Source organism: Betta splendens, chromosome 4 (genome assembly GCF_900634795.4).
Source record: "Betta splendens chromosome 4, fBetSpl5.4, whole genome shotgun sequence".
In the NCBI taxonomy this organism is placed as follows: Eukaryota; Metazoa; Chordata; class Actinopteri; order Anabantiformes; family Osphronemidae; genus Betta; species Betta splendens.
In genome coordinates, this window is record NC_040884.2 from 19,650,138 (window position 1) to 19,668,566 (window position 18,429).

Here is an 18,429-nt window from a genome sequence, read left to right on the forward strand (position 1 = left end):
AAAGCCGGCCACCGCAGAACCCACGCAGACGATGCAACGGGACCCACACGCACGTCAGCAGCACAGCAACAACTACCGCGCTCAACCCTCCGCGTCCTTTAATCAAGTCGTTAATGTCAGATGGATTTCCTGTCTTTGAAGTGTGCCCAATGCAAAATAGCTTAATAATTCAAATAAGCAGAAATGTGAATTATTCAAAGCACGGCTGATTTGTTCGCTGCCGGACTGATGCTAAATGGATTCTTCAGACAAACGGCTAAATCAACTCTGCATTATTTATTGGCTTCTGTGAAGAAATTCATAAGATGATGACAGAGTCTCACAATCTCCAGGAGCTGATTTACAGTATGAGTGAAAACTGTGTGAGGGATAGGCTCTAATCTGCAGAACCTGATCTCAGGCCAGAGGATGCACCTCTGGATCAGTTTCCTGTTTTAAAATTCAACAGGGGACAAGTGTCCAGCCTTCCAGGAAACGTTCCACCCATGAACTGCAAAGACGCTTTAGATGTGATCGATAAACTGCTCCGGCTCCTCTTCTCTCCCTCGGTTTAATTATAGCATAATCTCTGTCCTATTCTGCCGTCAGCTCGCAGCCAAGTGGCCATCACTTCATGTCTGCTTGTTGTGGAAACGATGGATGCCGACATCCACGTGCAGAAATACATTTCATGAGGATCAGAAGCCAAAAAAGAAGCATTTCCCAGGCGACAACAGTTAATTAGATGCTTCGATTCTTTATATAAATGAGATATCTTGGATAAAAGCTGCTCTCTCTAAGTAACGGATCTGTTAATTTGACCTAAATACAGATTCTCACTGCATGGTATTTTCAAGATAAAACCTTCCCAACTTCGAGGAAAACTTGAAAATTGGAGAAGTTCAACTGTGAACTTTTGTCAGGCAGCTTCAAACAAAAAAAAACCTATAAGTTCCTCCCAGAGGGAGGCTTCCCAGGTAACTTTGAGCTCTGTGGCCCCACAAAGAGCTGCTTTCCTTGAGGCTGGACTCTTCACTGTGGCTCCTTTGCACTTACCTGCTGCAGGGCAAGTCGGGGTTCAGACGATTTAAAATTACAGCAGGGCCCCTTGTTCACTATCTCCTTTCTGAAACGATGGGCCGGCCCTCACTCCAGCGCTTCAAACAGCTCATCAAGCAGAAATAATGCCTTTTTATTTCGTGTGTCTTTCTGCTTGTTGGAGCCTGTTTTCGTTGACACTTTATCAGTTATTGGGCAACGCTCACCTACAATAAGAGTAATAAAAAATCTCAATTAATTTCAGCGTAACACATTTTTAACAACCTATAATTGTCACACACAAGCTGATTTAATAATAGTTATACGATTTCTCCTGGGGCGCTGCATAAAACCAGCGTGGTGCCTAGAATCTAATTAGAGGGCTTGACTTTTTGTTTTAGGTCACACTGAAAGCTCACCGAGCGGATGCAGTCATCTCTGTATTTTTAGCCCCACAGGTGTGCGCTGAGACCCATCAGATCCGGGATGGGATCTGCTCTGACGGCTCCTCACACTCCAGCAGGTGTGCTCCATCCACCGCGGGGAGACTTGGCTCGTCAGACAGGCTTGTGTGGAGGTGATTGCTGAGAATAATCACGGTGACACGACAGACGCTCGAAAGTATATACGGAGCGAATGCCTGAACGTTTGCACGGAGGCTCTCGCCCACAAAACGAACGATGCAAAATAGACTTTCTAATGCTGTGACGCGATTGCGGCGAACAGTCGATCAAGCTGAGCTGCAAAGGGCTCCGAGAATCAGAGTCGTTTGTTTGGTGCCACCAGCCGATAAAATAACCCTCAAATGAGGATCAGATACAGAGAGCCTGAATGTGACAAATGTTGTTTACTTATTGTAAACACTGCAACAAGAGTCATTATGGAAAACATGTTTGCTTATATCAGAGCTGTTCCCACCTCGCCTTAGGAAGAGGCCTAATCGGTTATCACACAGGACGCCGGCTATTTACAACCGCTGGTTTTAGCAAACACATTCTTAGACTTTTCCGTCTCTCTGGGCAAAATGTCTCAGCTTTAGTCACGCTGCATGTTGTAAACAAATGGCCACCTAGACTGACGAAAAATGTATGATGTAAGACATTTGATATTTATTTTCCTGACATAAAGGCCATAAGGGCGACTAAAGGTGAGGCCATGAGAATAACTCCTCGTATCCATCCTCATTCAGCCCAGCCCACGACATCACCATCACCGTGTTTCACAGATGGGACACGCTTTTTATCCTGGAACTCACTGTTTGGTTTTGCCAAACAGGCTTATTTGTGTGGCCTTTGGTGAACTGCAGACGAGCAGCAGAGACAGTAATGGCTTCCTACATGAAACTGTGAAATGCAAACCATTGTTGTCTAGTATCTTCCTGATGGTGGATTCATTACCCACTGATATTAGCAACTGTAGGAGAGGCTTTTACTTTGCTGGCTGTCACCCTGAGGTTCTAAACTCTTCATAAAATTCATTATAAGCCCCTTTCAGCCGGGTGCCTATCGATGCAACGGTGTCTTTCTACAGACGTGTGTAATCAGGATTAGACCCAGATTTCTTTTCTTTAAATAAGGCAAGTCTTCCTTCACTCACACCTGATTGTTTCCCATTGATTGAAAAAACTAATTTCCCCACTAAGGTCCCTCTATAATAGCCTGATCAACAGGTTGGTGGATTGCCTCAGAGGTCTAATTTAACTCAAATAGGGAGAAACCTGCATAAGCAGATGGCTGCCACCAGAATCAGAGCGCCCGTCATAACTCAGGCCAGTCTGTCTGTAACATGGCGGAGAGAAGGTCAACGCAAAAGGAAAAGCTAAATATTCAAAATGTTTTTTCTTTGCTCTGCTGATGTGGAAACGACCGGACAACAGAGATGTTCTCATGCACATGAGTAATTAAAATGATAATTTACCATAAGCTTTCAAGTGTTTAATTCTTCCATAGGTATTAAAGCTATGCCTCAAGAAATAAACAGCCCATTTACAAAAAATTATAATTTAAAAGATTAAAACAAGGCCTAGTTCCCTGGACATGAATCATCATGATTCACTGTGAGGATGAAAACCGCGACTAATGGAACATGACAGTGAACGTCTGTATGCAAAACAGTCCCTGAACAGATTTCATGTCCATGTAGACGGACTCGTCCAAACAAACGGCGGCGTGACTCCACCAGCCGCCGCGTCTCCGCGCCCTGTCTTCAGTTAATTCGCCTCTTCAAGCTCCCGTGGACGGTTAATGGAAGAAAATTGATTCCAACAAAGGCAGAGAGCAGACCCGTCTCAGGAGAACTCTCAATCCGACAAATAATTTGTTCATTTGTGCCATTTGTGAAGTCAAACAACTCCTGAAATGGACTCGCAGAGTCTGAACAACTTAAAAAGGAAAAAGCATCTGACTTCTAACAAAATTATATAGTATTTTTCTACAGGCTGCTTTTGAGTTATCAGACCTATTCCTCACTGGCGTGATGTGGAAGTAATGAGCTCATCGAGACCTCCTGCTCATTCGTCATAAACATAAACTAAAACAGGAAAATGCTGCTGATGTCAGCCGTGAAAACCTTCAGCACGAGTTTAATAATAATGATAATGAGTGATGTACTGAACAGCTGATGCCACAGGAGAACGTTCTCTTTCTATTTAAGCTGATGTTGTGCCTCAGACTCCAGTCGGGAGCTGATAAATAGTCTGTCCACAGGCATCAGGCGTCAACGTGGTGAAGTGCAAATTTACAGCTGTCAAGCTGAAAAAAAAAGCCGGTGGACACGGATGCTGTGTTTTCACCTTTCTAAGACATTTGACAGGAGGAGGATGATACAGAGGAGGATGACCTGCATCAGAGCCACAATCAGAGTGGGAACATTGCAGCTCGTCGCCTCTCGCTGACTCTCGTCCCCCGCTGCTCCACTCTTTTCTCCACCACCGCTATGAAACCGAACACTGACATTTACCTGAGAAAGGAAAAGGATGTTTTTGTGGGCGCGCCAAAATAGAATCCTTACACATTGTGGTAAATGGCTGATAAAGACGCCGGGTCCTCGACCTAATGCAGTTTATTGAACGTCTTTATGTAACACAAACTCTGGGAAGATGAGCTCCTGTCAAGTCCTTTTAAAAGCATCTTCTATGTCTGCACAGTTAATGTGACACAGAAAAGCAAATTCTTCATTTCTGAGTACATAGTTCCACTGCAAATGTCTGCAGGGAGAGAACTAGAACTATTCAGGCGCACTCCCTGGTAATCCTTAAACTCCAGATCACAGTGTTCCCAGCAGCTCTATTACTAACTCACGCTCCCTGCTGCACGAGAGCCGCAGTCTTCAGAGGAGGGTGCGCGCAATAAATATTATTCTAACATAACATCTGCAGGAGCTGCTGTATTTCCAGGTACATAATAACCTTGTCTTGTGAAAGTTATGTGTGAAAGCTGTGTGTTTTTCTTCCAGTAAATGTCACAGCTGGTGGATGAAGGACACACGAGCTTGGTGCAGGTGAAGGTGAATTTATGTAAAGACGAAACGTTTCAGAAGCATCAAAAGTATCGTGTTTATCCTGCACACGTGGAATATAAACCACTTTTTATATCCAGACTTTGGCTGTGATTTAACCAATGACAGACATCATCCTGCAGGCGGCCGTGAAAGGCTCCTCCACCTCCGGAGCTTTGACCTTTGACCCCGGGAGCGAGCTGACCCGCTCCCCAGCGCTCCTCCTCTGATTGATGTGAGAACCGTTTGGACTCTTTCAGCTTCTCTACCTGGGGATGTGTGTGTTAATTGGGCTCCAGCTGTGATGACTTGGGTTAATAACGCCGAATGCCTGTGTTTTGTCAATGAGCTGCTGATTTATGGACGAATCCCTGTGTCTGAAGTAGAATAAGAGTTCAGTCTGAATCAGGCGTTATGTGACTCTCTGTCTCTAAAAATGACAATACAAAGTAATCACCATTATTATATGTGTTCAGCCTGAAGATGCTACTTTTCTCAGCTATTCCTTCAGCATGATCTTCTTTTTGCTGACGCTGGGTAGAATACATAATATATCCAACCTACCGCCGAGGTGAAATCGAAAAGAAGATGCAGCTGCTGGCACTACTTTATGTCGACAGCACTATATCTATCTCCTGTAATAAAGGAATAAGACGGATCTTTGACAAACCCTAAAATATGAGCCCATCTGGCATGAAGGGAGCTGGCAGGACGGACACGGGCTCTTTCTTTACTGCCTCGCTGCAGCAGTACTTCAGCTACTGTCTCCGTCCAATTATTTTGGAGGAACACATTCCACTTCTCTCCAACCTTCATTTTATTCCTGAGAGATCCCTAATTAGTTGCTGTATTTTCCCCAAGTTGCTGTCCGCGGGAGCCGAGCCGAGCCTTGACGCCGCGTCGTGTAGGTGGCAGGACGTAAAACCCGGGAAGACAGGTCAACCCCCCCCCCCCCCCCCCCCCCCCCCCCCACACACACACACACACATACACACACACCTGAAGTCACCGCAGGCCTCCGCAGGATGTACGACGGACAGGAGGTGGGCGGGCCCTCACTTCACCGGGTCAAATTGGGTTTATACGTCCAACGGCACCCGGAGGCTGAAGCAGCGTGTCGGGAAAGCTGTTTACTTGTCTGCCTTCGTGGATGAGGCGTGAATATAAAGCACTCGGGTCCTCGTCGCTCCATTACCTGCTGCGTGTCGGTCTGCAGCAATCACACGCTCTCTGACTGCAGGGCGATCGTATTGGACTATATTACGCCTCCGTCAGGTCCTGTGTACTTATTCATCTGCACTAAAAGGTCTCCGTGATGCTTTTTAATTGGTTTCATGTGGACAGTGAACAGGTTGGTTTGGGCTGAAGCGCTGGTGCTTTTGCTCGGGGCCGGATCACGTCCAGATCGTGTCAGGACCGACTGGAGCTGCCACACTCGTCTATGAGCCGACTGAAAACGCCGGAGTCAGACCCAGGAAAATGATGCAATACGCTCCAAATGTGGGGTCAACAGTGCACAGCTGTGCGCAGGAGCCGGAGGGAGGCGTTCACGCGGTTGCGTTTTGTTGTGCACACACAAAGTCCATCAAATAGTCATGAAATAAAGCACAAACCTTGGGGAGAATTGCAGTCGCTGGCCCGTCTCCAGCAGCGAAGGGAAGGTGAGCATCGAACGGAGTCCAGTTCACAGAAACGGCTCTAATGCTGCAGCTTCTGAATGAATATTATGGTCTATATTATAGACCATCATATTTGCTCACGACCCCTTGAAATGAGGCAGCGACTGCTCGTGACCTTTTCTGACCGGCTTGGGTTTCTGCAACGCATTCCTTCTTGAAACACGCAATTAGAAGCTCAGCGTGCTTTAAAACGCTCACGGTCCCGGCAACAGGCTGACACTGAGGAAAGTGCAGTGAATAATCATTAATTAGCGTGTATTTACATCCACGGGGATGCGCGAAGCATTGTACAGTAAAAGTGTAGACACATCCTCCAAATGCAGGGAGACTGTTCACCAAGCAGGCAGACAGCCCAGGAATCATACACACTGAAGTCAGAAACATACATTTTTAATCGGTAGCCTGAATAAAAATAAAAGTTTAATGCCCCACTGCAAACGCTCAGAAGCTAATATTCATCCTCGTAGCTGCGCAGGCTGCTGTGGACGAGTGCGTCACGGGACGTGGCTGAAGTGACAGCTGTAAGCGAGACTTGAGACGGGCGCGCGCGAGGAGGTGGGAGGGAGATGAGCGATGGCGCCCGTCGAGGCTTTATTCCATCCAGACGAACGTGTCAGAGGGAAGTTGAGGGATGACGCCGCGCCGCTGCAGTCGGAGGTCTCCTCTTCCTTCTGGTTGCGCCGTTGCTCCCTGCAGCCAGCGAGCCATAAAACCGTGTCCGGTTGCCAGTTTGAACAGGAAATATGTATCCACCTGGTCAATGGAGGACGGAGCTCACTATATCAATGAGCGTCAACCTGTCTGATAGTGTCAGAACCTGTTTTTCAATCCTGATCTATCATTTACAGACACATGATGCAGCCACCAATCACCCACACTTGCACAACTGCCCCTTGTGTTCCAGGCTGAGCTCTGGTCCACTACAAAGATCAGATCAGATGTGGAGCGTTGTGTGTTTGTTGATGTTTGCGTCTCTGGTCATGATCAGAACAAACTTCACGTCCAATTAATGCACAAAACCAATTACTAATGATTTTCTTCACCTGGAGCTACATGGAGGTGTCTCTCCCCTCACAGTGGCCGGCCGAGCTGTGGATCCGTGTCAGACAGGAGTCTAATCAGCCAGATGAGAGGCAGGGGCTCAGTTACAGTGCAAACCTCTGTGGCTCAGAGATAAACTCTGGAGAGCGTGTGGACCTTCATCCTTAACTACAGAGCAGAAATGAGTAAAAAACAATGACTTTTTTAACCCTAGCTCATTAAAAGGTTTTTTTATTCACTGCCAAAGTAGGAACAATGACGTGTAATGAATCAAGTCGAGGCATATTAACCGAAGTGAATGTGCACATTTGGAGGGTTGCACTCCGCTGGAAGCTGCCTCAGCAGACAGCTGGCCGGGTGATTTACTGAATGTGTTTTGGAAAGCTGGCTCCTCTTTGTTCAAGGCTGCAGCCTCCGAAACCGATACTGTAGTGGATTTAGAGACGATGCAAACACAGTTTATAGGTGCTTACGCACCGTGTGCAAAGATTTAGATCACACGTGTGCCTGTATGTTCCGGCTGTAGATCACCGTCACCGTTATCTCAGGGGCCGTTAAAGACGGGGGATTGGATTTTCCTGCTCCGCTGCAATCGCCACTCAGCATATTCCCAACGTCACATTTGCCATTTGCAGCTACAGCTGGATAATTAAATTCCACAATATGTGCTATGCAATGAAATCTGAGAGCGGGAATACGGACCTGGGTTTGGTTTGATTTGTTGTCTTCTACTTGTTCGCAGTGCAGTAAGTGTAAGTGTTACTTCTGCTTCACAACATCTAGCAATACAATATTTAAGGGAGCATTCGACAGACCTGGGAAAAACCACACACACACACACACACACACACACACACACACACACACACACACACACACACACACACACAGTGCACAGGAAACTTTTATAAAGCTAGTAAAGCTCGACTCCATCTATTTCGAATACTTTTTTACAGAAATCTAAAACAAAAATATAGAATATTAATATCAATTCATTATAATATGAAAGGTAAAGTACTTTTGTTACAGATTCCTGTGGAATGTTTATGAGATTATAAACCTGTCCTAACGCAGACAATGACGCATTGTTGTTGTCTTTTCTTTCAAATGAGGTGAATGATCTAAAGCTCCTTTCCTTCACAGAGACACGAAACTTTGTTATTTAATTTGACACATCTGCTGTGAGAAGAAGCATGACTCACATACAGTAGCAGACACCGCATAAACAGTCAACTCAGTAATGTGACAAACTTTTTTTCAAAAGCGCCTTGCGTTGCGCAGTTTTCAATTATTTTAACAGCTGCTATTAAACAAGTCTGTTTAGTGATATACAGAAGTGAGATGCGTAAACCGCTGGCGGAGCCTGCAGCACATTCTGTTTGCGTTCACGGGCTGAGCAGGTCACCGTCGTCCTCGCATGTTCTCCAGCCGCAGGACGCAGCGTGTTTTCGTGGAGCAGCACTGCCCTCTGGTGGACGCACCGCTCCAAGGCCTTCCGCCTGAGCGCCTGTGGAGGCTGCAACACGCAGGAAAGTCCAGATGCCTGATCGAATCATTAACGTGCTCGGTGCTTAATGAGGCTTCTGTTTGGAGGAAGTACCTGCTATTAGTGTCGGCTGACGTCCAATGTGTCCCTGGATTCTAAATTACATCATTTAGTTATTTCATGTATTTTATGAATGGACACAGGTGTCTGTGTAGGACAATACAAATATGAAGCTTATCTTTATCAGTTAGTTCAGTAAAATTACAAAAACTGACAAATCATTAAGATGAAGCAGATTTTCCGAATGGCAGCTCGGCGCGTCGCGTTCTCACCGGTTTCACATGGGCGCAGAAAAATCTTCTCACTTGCAGAAAACGCATGCGCACAGAGGAAACCAACTGGTTGGTGTCAAGTCGAGGCAGACGGATGTGATCGTGGTCATGTGTGATCATGATGACACAGTGAGTACACCTTTCTGTTTGATTTCTGAGACGTTCCAGCCGCTTCACTTCAACGCCCCTCTGTCGCGTTTGTGCGCGTTTCGGGAGAACGCGGCGGAGAATTTGACGAACCGGGGAGGCTGCAGCATCTTAATGTGGAGATTCCAGCAACCAGCGATATTAGGATTCATCTTGGGTAATTCATGCATATTGTTATTTGCATAGCAATCGGGAAAATGGTCGGACAAATACAAATATGAGTAGAAGTCCCGCTGTTTGCCCCGAAAGAACAAACAATGCGAATCCACTGCAAATTATCAGCTCTTCTGATCAGATAATTTCATTATGGGTCTATAAATGGCTGCATGCTTTGCTTTATGGGAGCGCATTTCTTCAATCCAACATCAGTGTGTGTGTGCGCGCGCGCGCGCGTGTGCATCCTCTGGAGGAGGCGGATGGATGCGATCGCTGCGGTCCGAGAGTGGGGTCTTGTCGCTGCCTCAGACGCGCAGCAGGAGAGAGGAGAGGAGCCGTGGGGGTTGCGGCTCGTCACAGTTCGGCGGTGTCACGTTCATCCCGAACCAACTCGGCGCTCGCGTTGCGCTTCGCGAGCCGTTCGCCGCTCAAAGCGCACGACGCCGCTTTGAATAGCATCGTTGCTGCTATTCTCATAAGATGTGGGCTGTTGGGGTCGCGTTGCACCCAAGTTGACCCCACGCATCACGTCCTCCTCCCACCAGACGCCGCATTCTACGGGATTTCAAAGTATTTCTGCTCTGCTTCATGACGCAAGTTTGCTTCATTCCAAAGGAAGATTCTGGCCTCCTCGCAGATTCTTAATCTGCTGCCATTCATTCGACTGTGATTTTTTGTGTTCGTGTGTGTGATGCTCCAGCTTAATGCGGCATTAATCCTCCTCTTCCTCCTCCTCCTCCTCCTCCTCCTCTCCGGCTCTCACGGCGCTCTCCGCTGTTCCTTCTCCTTGCAGTCCATGGGCTCGGAGCGAGTGGAGATGCGTAAGAAACAGATGCAGGTCCATCGGGAAGCAGCTGCCAGCGTCCTCCAAGCGAGCCACAGCATGGGGAACACTCCTGCCAACGCCTCCAACGCCTGCTGCTTCTGCTGGTGCTGCTGCTGTAGCTGCTCCTGGTAATGACACCCCGCCGCCTCAACGCATGCAGGGCTGGACACGGCGCAGGGTCCAGGGGGGCCACGGCCCATTCATCCATCACTTAAACTCACTACAAATGCAAAAATGTTATTCTGCGTAACAACAGATGGACAAGTTTGATTTCTCCATCTTCATCTATTTCCTCCCACTTGTCAAAATGTTTATTCTAAGACTATGTTTAAGTGGTTCTTTACAACCATTTGTGTTCCCCTCATGCATATTTTACTATATCTGTTGAGCGTTCTGCATCCTGCTTGTTTCCCACTAAACTTTTACTACAAGGACTGTTATCGTTCAGCGTGTACACGCTGCATGTTGAGTTATTCCACGTCACAACTGCAGTGTTTTTGATGTGAAAGCAGCATTAGCATCAGCTTGACTCAGTTTGTTAATGCAGAATAATTTTGATTCCTCTGCACTTTGTAAAACCTTGTCTCTATAGATCTTGAGAGACGAGACCGGCAGCGGGAATATTCGCGCCGTGTGTGGAAAAATTCCCCTGCAGAGCTTTGTGTTGACTGATAGAAGCCATTGACGCTGCCTGCGTCGTCCCACTCTTTATGGTCCTGTGACCCACGTTGGATCTCACAGAGACCTCGGGGGCTTTTAACCTGTTTTGGAATCATCAACCTCTTACTCGGGCTTCCTGTTGTGCTGTAGACTTCACTCCAGCAGGGATGAATAACACGTCTTGTCACCATGATCTCGTTGTGTCTAATTGCTGCGCAGCTACAACATCCCACAGTGGACTCTCACCTGAGCCAATTAGGCCACTGCCAGCTGCTACATGAGGAGTTGGGAACATTTTAATTACACACAGGTGATCCCCACAGGACGAACTGGACAGTTGACACACTTTATCTACGCAAGCGTTCCCTGTAGATCCCTCATGATCTGCTGAAGCTGGTCTCTTATTAAAATGCGGAACAAACATATATCATATAGAGCTTCTATCATTTCTAATAAGGAGTTGATGTGGACATAAGTGACATGTGATTAAGTCTTTTGAAGTTTGTGTAATCATCTTGGTATGAGCCGCTGCTTTATTTTTAGTATGAAAAGCTGACGTTTAAAGAACTCTGGAGCTATTTTAAAGTCACTGCTACGCTAAGCTGGTTGGAAAATCAAACATGGATGACAAGCTACTTTAAATAGCCAGATGATCAAAGCAAAACGGCTCCCTCTGTTTTCTCCCCGCAGTTTGACTGTTCGAAGCGAGGATGAGGCAATTCAGAGATCCACCTTTGAGCACAGGCCAGAGGGAACTGCCAACTGTGAGGAAAGGTAATGGATAAACGCTGCAAACTGCATGTCTCGGGGCGTGATGGGGGAGTAATGGGAGACTAAGGAGCACTGGACCTCTGCTTTGCCTCTTTGCTTCGAAGCCCAAAGCCTACTCTGGACGACGCCCGCTCCTGGACGGTGTCGTTTGAAAAGGTGATGAAGAGTGCAGCGGGGCGAAGCTGCTTCAGGCAGTTCCTGCGGACGGAGTTCAGTGAGGAGAACATGATGTTCTGGCTCGCCTGCGAGGAGCTCAAGAAGGAGACCAACAAGACCGTGGTGGAGGAGAAGGTCCGTCAAATATACGAGGACTTCATCTCGATCCTTTCTCCTAAAGAGGTGGGTCATTAGTCTGTCAGTTAGTCAACAGAAAACCACTAACTGACTGTCTGATCTAATTATGATCCATTAATCGGTGAGGAAAAATCTAAAAAAAATCTATTAAAAAAATGATGATATAAGTATTTGTGAACCCATGCATTGAATAACTTCAGGTCATGGCTTGTGTGGATTTTAGCTCATTCCTCAGATATGAAAGAATTCTGTCTGAGTCTCTGCAGCTCTACCATGTGCACTATTGTTTCTTGATTAATAATAATGTCTGCATAAACCTTAATATTAGCAATGTTTATACATTAATAGAGATAATTCTGTTTACTTTGGTAGGGTGCATTCGCATGTAATGTATGACTCATTTGTGTGCTCGTCTTACCCAGGTCAGCTTGGATTCCCGGGTTCGAGACGTGATAAACCGCAACATGCTGGAGCCGACCTCGCACACGTTCGACGACGCCCAGCAGCAGATTTACACGCTGATGCAGAGAGACTCTTACCCTCGCTTCATAAACTCGTCTGCCTACACGGATCTGATGCAGAGCCTGGAGGAGCCTCCCCCTGAGCCATAGACTCTCCACTGCCACACAGTTAGCTTTTCAAAATGGCGCATGCGTCCCAACCTGAAGGAGTCGTGTGCTCCTGCTGGAGTCCTGCTATTTAAAGAAGACAGAGAGGGAAATGAACACCACTTAACCAGTCTTCATCCAGCTGTAACTGCTGTTTATCCACCCGTCATTAACTTACTGTACCAAAATCCCTGGAGCAAACAAATGCTAGGTGCAGCATCAGTTACTTGTTCGATAACATATCTATATTTTTATATATTCCCAGCACCTGACATTGCACTTTTCTACCTTGTTTAGAGGGAAAGCATGTATCTGTGAGCACTGCATTTGTATTTAGGTACATTGTGAGCCTTAATGCATATCCAGTTCTTGTAGAGAGTAGATTTTATTTAACTGTAACTTAAGAAGAAGGAAAGTGCCTTGGAATAAGATCTTTTACACTAGCACCTTTAGTCAAACATGAGTGGTGCGAAAACAGTTCAATACGTTGGTGCTTTCAGCTCTTCTCAAAGCTAAAGTTTTTACAACTCGACGAGCTGATAACCCGGAAATAGATCCCGTCTGTGTTTCAATACTGTGATATTAGTCATATTATATTTAATTTAAACTAAACAGGGAAAAACAAACTGAATACATGACCATGACCACTGATATATTTATGTATTTAAAAAGGAATTTGTGTGAAATAGTTCTTTGACTTCTCACAAATAAAGCACAATCGTATGTTGTTTTTGCTGGTGTGTGTCGTAAACATTCACAACATTTTGTATTATGTAATATTTATATTATTTCCTTTGCATTATCTACAGTATAAGATCCTGACAAACCCTCATCTTGTTACAAATCACTGTTGTTGATGTATTTAAGTGGTTGTCATCTTCAACAACAAACTGAAAACAGCTCATAAATAACAAACTCATATCAGCACGAAGATGAACAACATTAGTTAAAACACTGAACAATAGGCCATTTATTGTGAGATATTAAGTATTAAATCATAAATTATAGCCCTAATTATTCCAGTACGTATGCTTCCTGCAGGTAATGGCTTGTCTTAATGGCAAATAGCTTTTACAATCAAGCAACTAATGTTACTCTAATGTAACACTGACGACCGTGTGGCTCCAGGTCAGGATGCAGCATCGTTTCAGTCATGCCTCTCCCAGGCTAATGCGTAGCAGCCCCAGTTCTGTCTGGCTCTATGAGTAGCAGCGTGGTTTTGTTATCAAGTAAGTCAGAGGTTCTTTGAGTCCACCGAATCTCACTGGAGTCGATCGTAAAGGACTCTGATGGCGTTTGTGCAGATACTCCAGTGCTTATTCATCACTGATGGCAGGAAGCTGCTTCTCTATGAATCGTTTGACGTCCACCATTTCCTGCAGAGATACAACAGAAGAAAGGCACATTTAGTACAGTATCGACAGATACAGTAGCAAAGTGACTTCTCCTGCACCAACCTCTGGACAAGCGCTGTGTGGTAGACCTCGATATGACTTGAAGGTGATGTTGGTGGGATTGATGAGGCTTTTCATCTTCTCTGCTGTCTGGCTGCCAAATATAAAGGGGACCAGGGGGTCAGCATCCCCGTGGCACTGTAGGACATGCATGTCCTTGTTAGCACTGTTAGCAGACGCCTGAGAAAAGAAGAGATTAGGATTAGAATTAGAATTATCAGATTATGACGTGGTTATCAGATATGCTTTATCATAATATTACTAAAAAGAATAAGGAATTTTGTAATAAAACTAATATACAGCATTCTTTGAAGTTTCTTTCCTCCTTTAATATTCATCATTTTATCTATGAATAAAACTGGTCCGGTTCATGTTTTGTTTCTTCCTCTACCTGAGGGAAGGAGTTGCGGAGAGGAAGCCAGCAGCTTAGAGCAACCACTCCAGCAAGCTTCTGCTGAGTTGTCAGAGCGGTGTAGAGAGACAGCGCTCCACCCTGGAAAACAAACCAATTTGTCACATGATTATTATTGACACAGAAAACAAAACACCTTGAAGTCGCAAAGGCGCCCTGTTGCACTGAAATGGGAGACAGGACTGTACATGAGAAAAATAATTTGAGCTTCTTTACGTCACATATAATGTTATTTTACACTTGCCTGTGAAAATCCACCCAGGATAATTCTATGTGATGGTATCCCATTCTTCACTTCCTGCTCTATTAAAGCTTTAACTGTGGAGATATTACAGAAAACACATAGACAAATGAAAACTAGAAAAGCAGCAAATTTCTAACAGATACTCAGTACACAATTTAATTAATTTTACAGACATACTGTTCTCTGATGCTCTTTTAATTCCACTCTCATCTTCATCTGCATCTGGGCTCAACCCATAGATGTCAAACCTGTATATTATAAAACAAGCATGAAGATCAGTGTGTGCGTGTGAAACACCCACACAGTTTCCCGGAATATGTTAGAATATTGCACGCTCACCAAGAAGGCATGGACATCCTCATGTTCAAAGAAACAGGCTGAGTGGGACTGTAACAACCAAAGAAAAAAAATCACATTTAAGTATACCATTTTACAAACACTAATGCAACTATAAAACTATAAAATGCAAAGTTTAATAAAAAAAGAATAGCTTTTAGACCTTTTAAGACTTTTACGCACAGAATGTGTGATTGTTATGGCTGATGTGAATACTTACGCATGTGGACAGATGTATTTCACATGTGGTATCCTGATGCCAGTGAAAGCTTCAGCCCAGCCATATCTGTCATGTTGGACAACAATATAACACTTAAAGTATGTGTAGAGGCACTAAAGGTACCAATGCTGCTACATATTGATGACGCAGATTTAGGCCATTCCCTAAAAAGGTCTGTGCTTCTAATGAGATTCGTAAAAATAGTTTTTTAGTACTTGAGTTCTTGAGGTGAATTACTTCCTAACTGCAGTAAAGCAAAAGCATATTGAGGAAGAACATGGTAAAAAGTCCCTCAAAACTATAGTATTTTAGTAATTTTCATTTATTAATCCTTCATAACTGATTACAGTCTATGCAATGATGTATGCATCAGTAGTGGAAAACACATACCCCGTGTCACCAAGGCCATGCAGAAATATTACCTGTAAGAAACAAACAAGAACTGCTTACACAAGCAGGTGCGAACTAAAGCATGTTAGGATCTGGCAGCTATTTTATTTGCAGCTAAGCAGTTGCCTCTGGAGAGAGAATCTGCTTTGCACTGGATTTTGATCTGGCGGTTAACTCACCGCCGCGGTGGCTTTCCTGGCGGCAGGCACAATGGCAGGTAAAGGCGCTGACATGTTGTTGCCGCACATACAGCGCTGAGGCAGCTAATACACACGGAGAAGTTAGCACCTGCTAGCTAATATGTCAGCCTGTGTTGATCTTGGGCTAACTCCGGCGGTGCAGTACGACAAATGTCGACCGAAGATAAAGGTCAAAGTGCCTCTGCCTCGTATGAGCTCTGACAGACGCGAATTCGTCTTCGCAGGCTGAATTAAATGAAAAATAATCCACCGCAGAGTCGCATTAAACCGCTAGCATGCTACTCCCCAGCCGCACTAACACGGTCGGTAGACCCGCCCCTGAGCTACGTGATTGGCTATATTAGACGCCCTTGACTTTAATAAAGTTATTAAATCCTCAACAATAACAGTAGAACACAATGTACAACACTGTATTATTATTATTATTATTATTATTATTATTATTATTATTATTATTATTATTATTATTATTATTATTATTATTATTATTATTATTATTATAGTACATCCTGTCAGTGTGTGATTAGAAGGTCCACCGTTCTTTGCTTGACCTTTGATACAGATTTGTTTTTTCTATACATTGTCATTTTTTGTTTGTTTGTTTTGCACTTCAACAAGTAGGTACGTTTTGTTTTACCGTCTTAATAAAACCATTACTTGATTTTGTGAAAACACCAAATCTGACTTAATGTACTTTTGTATATTTATTTTTTATGATTTTTTTATAACATGCTTTAATTTTGAAATACATTTACTCTGAGTAGCAAGTACTTCCGTTTACTTCACTCACGTGACCTGTGTGTCCTTGCTTTGGCGTCTTTGACATGTGAGAAACAGAAACATGTCTTTCCCTAAAAAGCCTGGCGTTAAAGCGTTGGATGTTCTACAGAACCTACCGCGTATCAATTTAGCAAACCTGCGACCAGAACCGGGATCCCAAAAATTGGTGAGCGTTTTGTTTCACTAATGTGCTTTTGCAAACGTTTGCTAAACAAGCTAGTTAGCCCTCGCAAGCAAATGCTAACTTGCGTTTCCAATGTTGTCAGAAGTCGAGACATCTGTATGTGTAATTGATCTTTCGGGTTTCTTCTAATTGCAGGAAAAACGACGAGGAAGGGGACAACACGGTGGAAACAGAAGCGGACGAGGACACAAAGGAGAGCGACAGAGAGGCAACAGACCTCGGCTGGGCTTTGAAGGGGGTCAGACTCCGTTTTATCTGGCTATTCCTAAATATGGCTACAATGAAGGGCACAGGTAAAACACTCCCACTTGTACCTCTGAATGGCATTGTTATTTATATATGTACATGCTAATTTAACAAATACATCATTAAAATATGGTCAAAGTGATGGGTTTCTTTTACTAAGATTGTTCTGGATCAATTATTATTACATTATGCATTGTTTATTTGCCATTTGCTTCAAAAAGGAAGCCATTTAGTTTGAGTGTCAAGTTTGAAAGCCAACAAACATGCTTTTTTCCTCTCATTTAGTCGTCGGCCACAGTACCAGCCTCTGTCTTTGAAACGACTGCAGTACCTGATTGACCTGGGACGAGTTGACCCAACCCAACCCATAGACCTAACCCAGCTTGTCAATGCTAGAGGAGTGACAATCCAGCCCCTGAAGAGAGACTATGGAGTCCAGCTTGTTGATGAGGTAATCTGTTGTGGAAGAAGAACTGGGGGGGGTGAAACATCTTCCAGAATGAAAAGTTCAGTTACCACTTAACAGAATCTTTAGCACAAAGATGAACTTTTGTTTGAGCATCTTCACATTGTAACCTGTGACAGATCATAAATGTTAAAGAAAGAAAGAAATGTTTTAAGGATTTCTGATTTTTTTTCCAGGTGTTTTAATTACAGTTTGATTAAATAATGTTGTCTGTAAAAAGCGTGAATGAATAAGAATCATTTGCCAGTAGGCGGCGCTGTACAACAACGGTGATGTTGTTTATTACACCATTTTGCTACAAGTTCACCTTTTATTTGTTTTTGCTTCCAGGGTGCTAATATCTTTGCTGCAAAAATCAACATTGAGGTTCAAAGAGCTTCTGAAGGAGCCATAGCTGCTATTGAGAGGAATGGAGGAGTCATTACGACCAGTTTCTACGATCCTATATGTCTTGGTATTTGATCAGCCTCGTGCTCTTACCCTTGTTATGGCGTCTGCATTTTGTGTGTTGTAAATAAAAGCTTTTTATTCTCTGGTATTTACAGGAATTCTCATCAAGCCCGTCCCGTTCTTCTTACGTGGACAGCCTATTCCTAGACGAATGTTACCAGGAGAGGAACTCGTCCCATACTACACAGATGCTGAAAACCGGGGCTACTTGGCAGACCCAGAAAAGGTCCAGAAGGCCCGGTTAGCCCTGGCACAAAAGTACGGCTACGTTTTACCAGACATTTCAAAAGATGAACTGTTTCACATGCTCGCCATGAGGAAGGATGTTCGACAGATCTTTTTTGGCCTCGCTCCAGGCTGGGTTGTTAACATGCCGGAGAAGAAGATTCTAAAACCGACTGATGAGAAACTGGTTCAATATTATAGCTCGTAGATGATAAAAATAAATGACCTGGGAAAACTCTAAGGTTGGGATGTTGAACATGTGAAATGTGCAAGATTGTATCATTTATAATAAATACCTAACAAAATTGTA

General features: G+C 44.3%; 3 protein-coding genes and 1 long non-coding RNA gene across 6 annotated transcripts; 2 read left to right on the forward strand and 2 right to left on the reverse strand.

The window, feature by feature from the left end:
- Nucleotides 1-8,378: 8,378 nt before the first annotated feature.
- Nucleotides 8,379-9,185, reverse strand: LOC121202173 (uncharacterized). The gene is made up of 2 exons (XR_008694529.1): nucleotides 9,051-9,185; nucleotides 8,379-8,815 (listed from the first exon to the last, which is right to left on the reverse strand). It is a non-coding gene; the product is annotated as an uncharacterized LOC121202173 (long non-coding RNA).
- On the forward strand, nucleotides 8,936-13,240 carry LOC114854220 (regulator of G-protein signaling 20). 2 transcript variants are annotated; one of them, XM_029148422.3, is made up of 5 exons: nucleotides 8,936-9,179; nucleotides 10,147-10,307; nucleotides 11,530-11,613; nucleotides 11,715-11,949; nucleotides 12,327-13,240. In XM_029148422.3, exons 1-5 carry the CDS (start codon nucleotides 9,060-9,062, stop codon nucleotides 12,513-12,515), a joined length of 789 nt encoding a protein of 262 aa, XP_029004255.1. In that variant the 5' UTR covers nucleotides 8,936-9,059; the 3' UTR covers nucleotides 12,516-13,240. The 2 variants fall into 2 exon arrangements, with proteins under 2 accessions (XP_029004255.1, XP_029004256.1); XM_029148423.3 differs by lacking the exon at nucleotides 8,936-9,179 and adding an exon at nucleotides 9,182-9,354.
- lypla1 (lysophospholipase 1) lies at nucleotides 13,154-16,086 on the reverse strand. Of its 2 annotated transcripts, XM_029148424.3 has the most exons (9): nucleotides 15,748-16,086; nucleotides 15,569-15,600; nucleotides 15,179-15,244; nucleotides 14,962-15,009; nucleotides 14,800-14,870; nucleotides 14,623-14,696; nucleotides 14,358-14,459; nucleotides 13,970-14,146; nucleotides 13,154-13,888 (listed from the first exon to the last, which is right to left on the reverse strand). In XM_029148424.3, the coding sequence occupies exons 1-9, from the start codon at nucleotides 15,814-15,816 to the stop codon at nucleotides 13,829-13,831; spliced, it is 699 nt and encodes a 232-aa protein (XP_029004257.1). In that variant the 5' UTR covers nucleotides 15,817-16,086; the 3' UTR covers nucleotides 13,154-13,828. The 2 variants fall into 2 exon arrangements, with proteins under 2 accessions (XP_029004257.1, XP_055364281.1); XM_055508306.1 differs by lacking the exon at nucleotides 15,569-15,600 and having other exon boundaries at nucleotides 15,748-16,085.
- Nucleotides 16,087-16,532: 446 nt separating this feature from the next.
- Nucleotides 16,533-18,429, forward strand: mrpl15 (mitochondrial ribosomal protein L15). Its single transcript, XM_029149232.3, has 5 exons — nucleotides 16,533-16,714; nucleotides 16,868-17,025; nucleotides 17,264-17,429; nucleotides 17,775-17,898; nucleotides 17,990-18,429. The coding sequence occupies exons 1-5, from the start codon at nucleotides 16,610-16,612 to the stop codon at nucleotides 18,325-18,327; spliced, it is 891 nt and encodes a 296-aa protein (XP_029005065.1). The 5' UTR covers nucleotides 16,533-16,609; the 3' UTR covers nucleotides 18,328-18,429.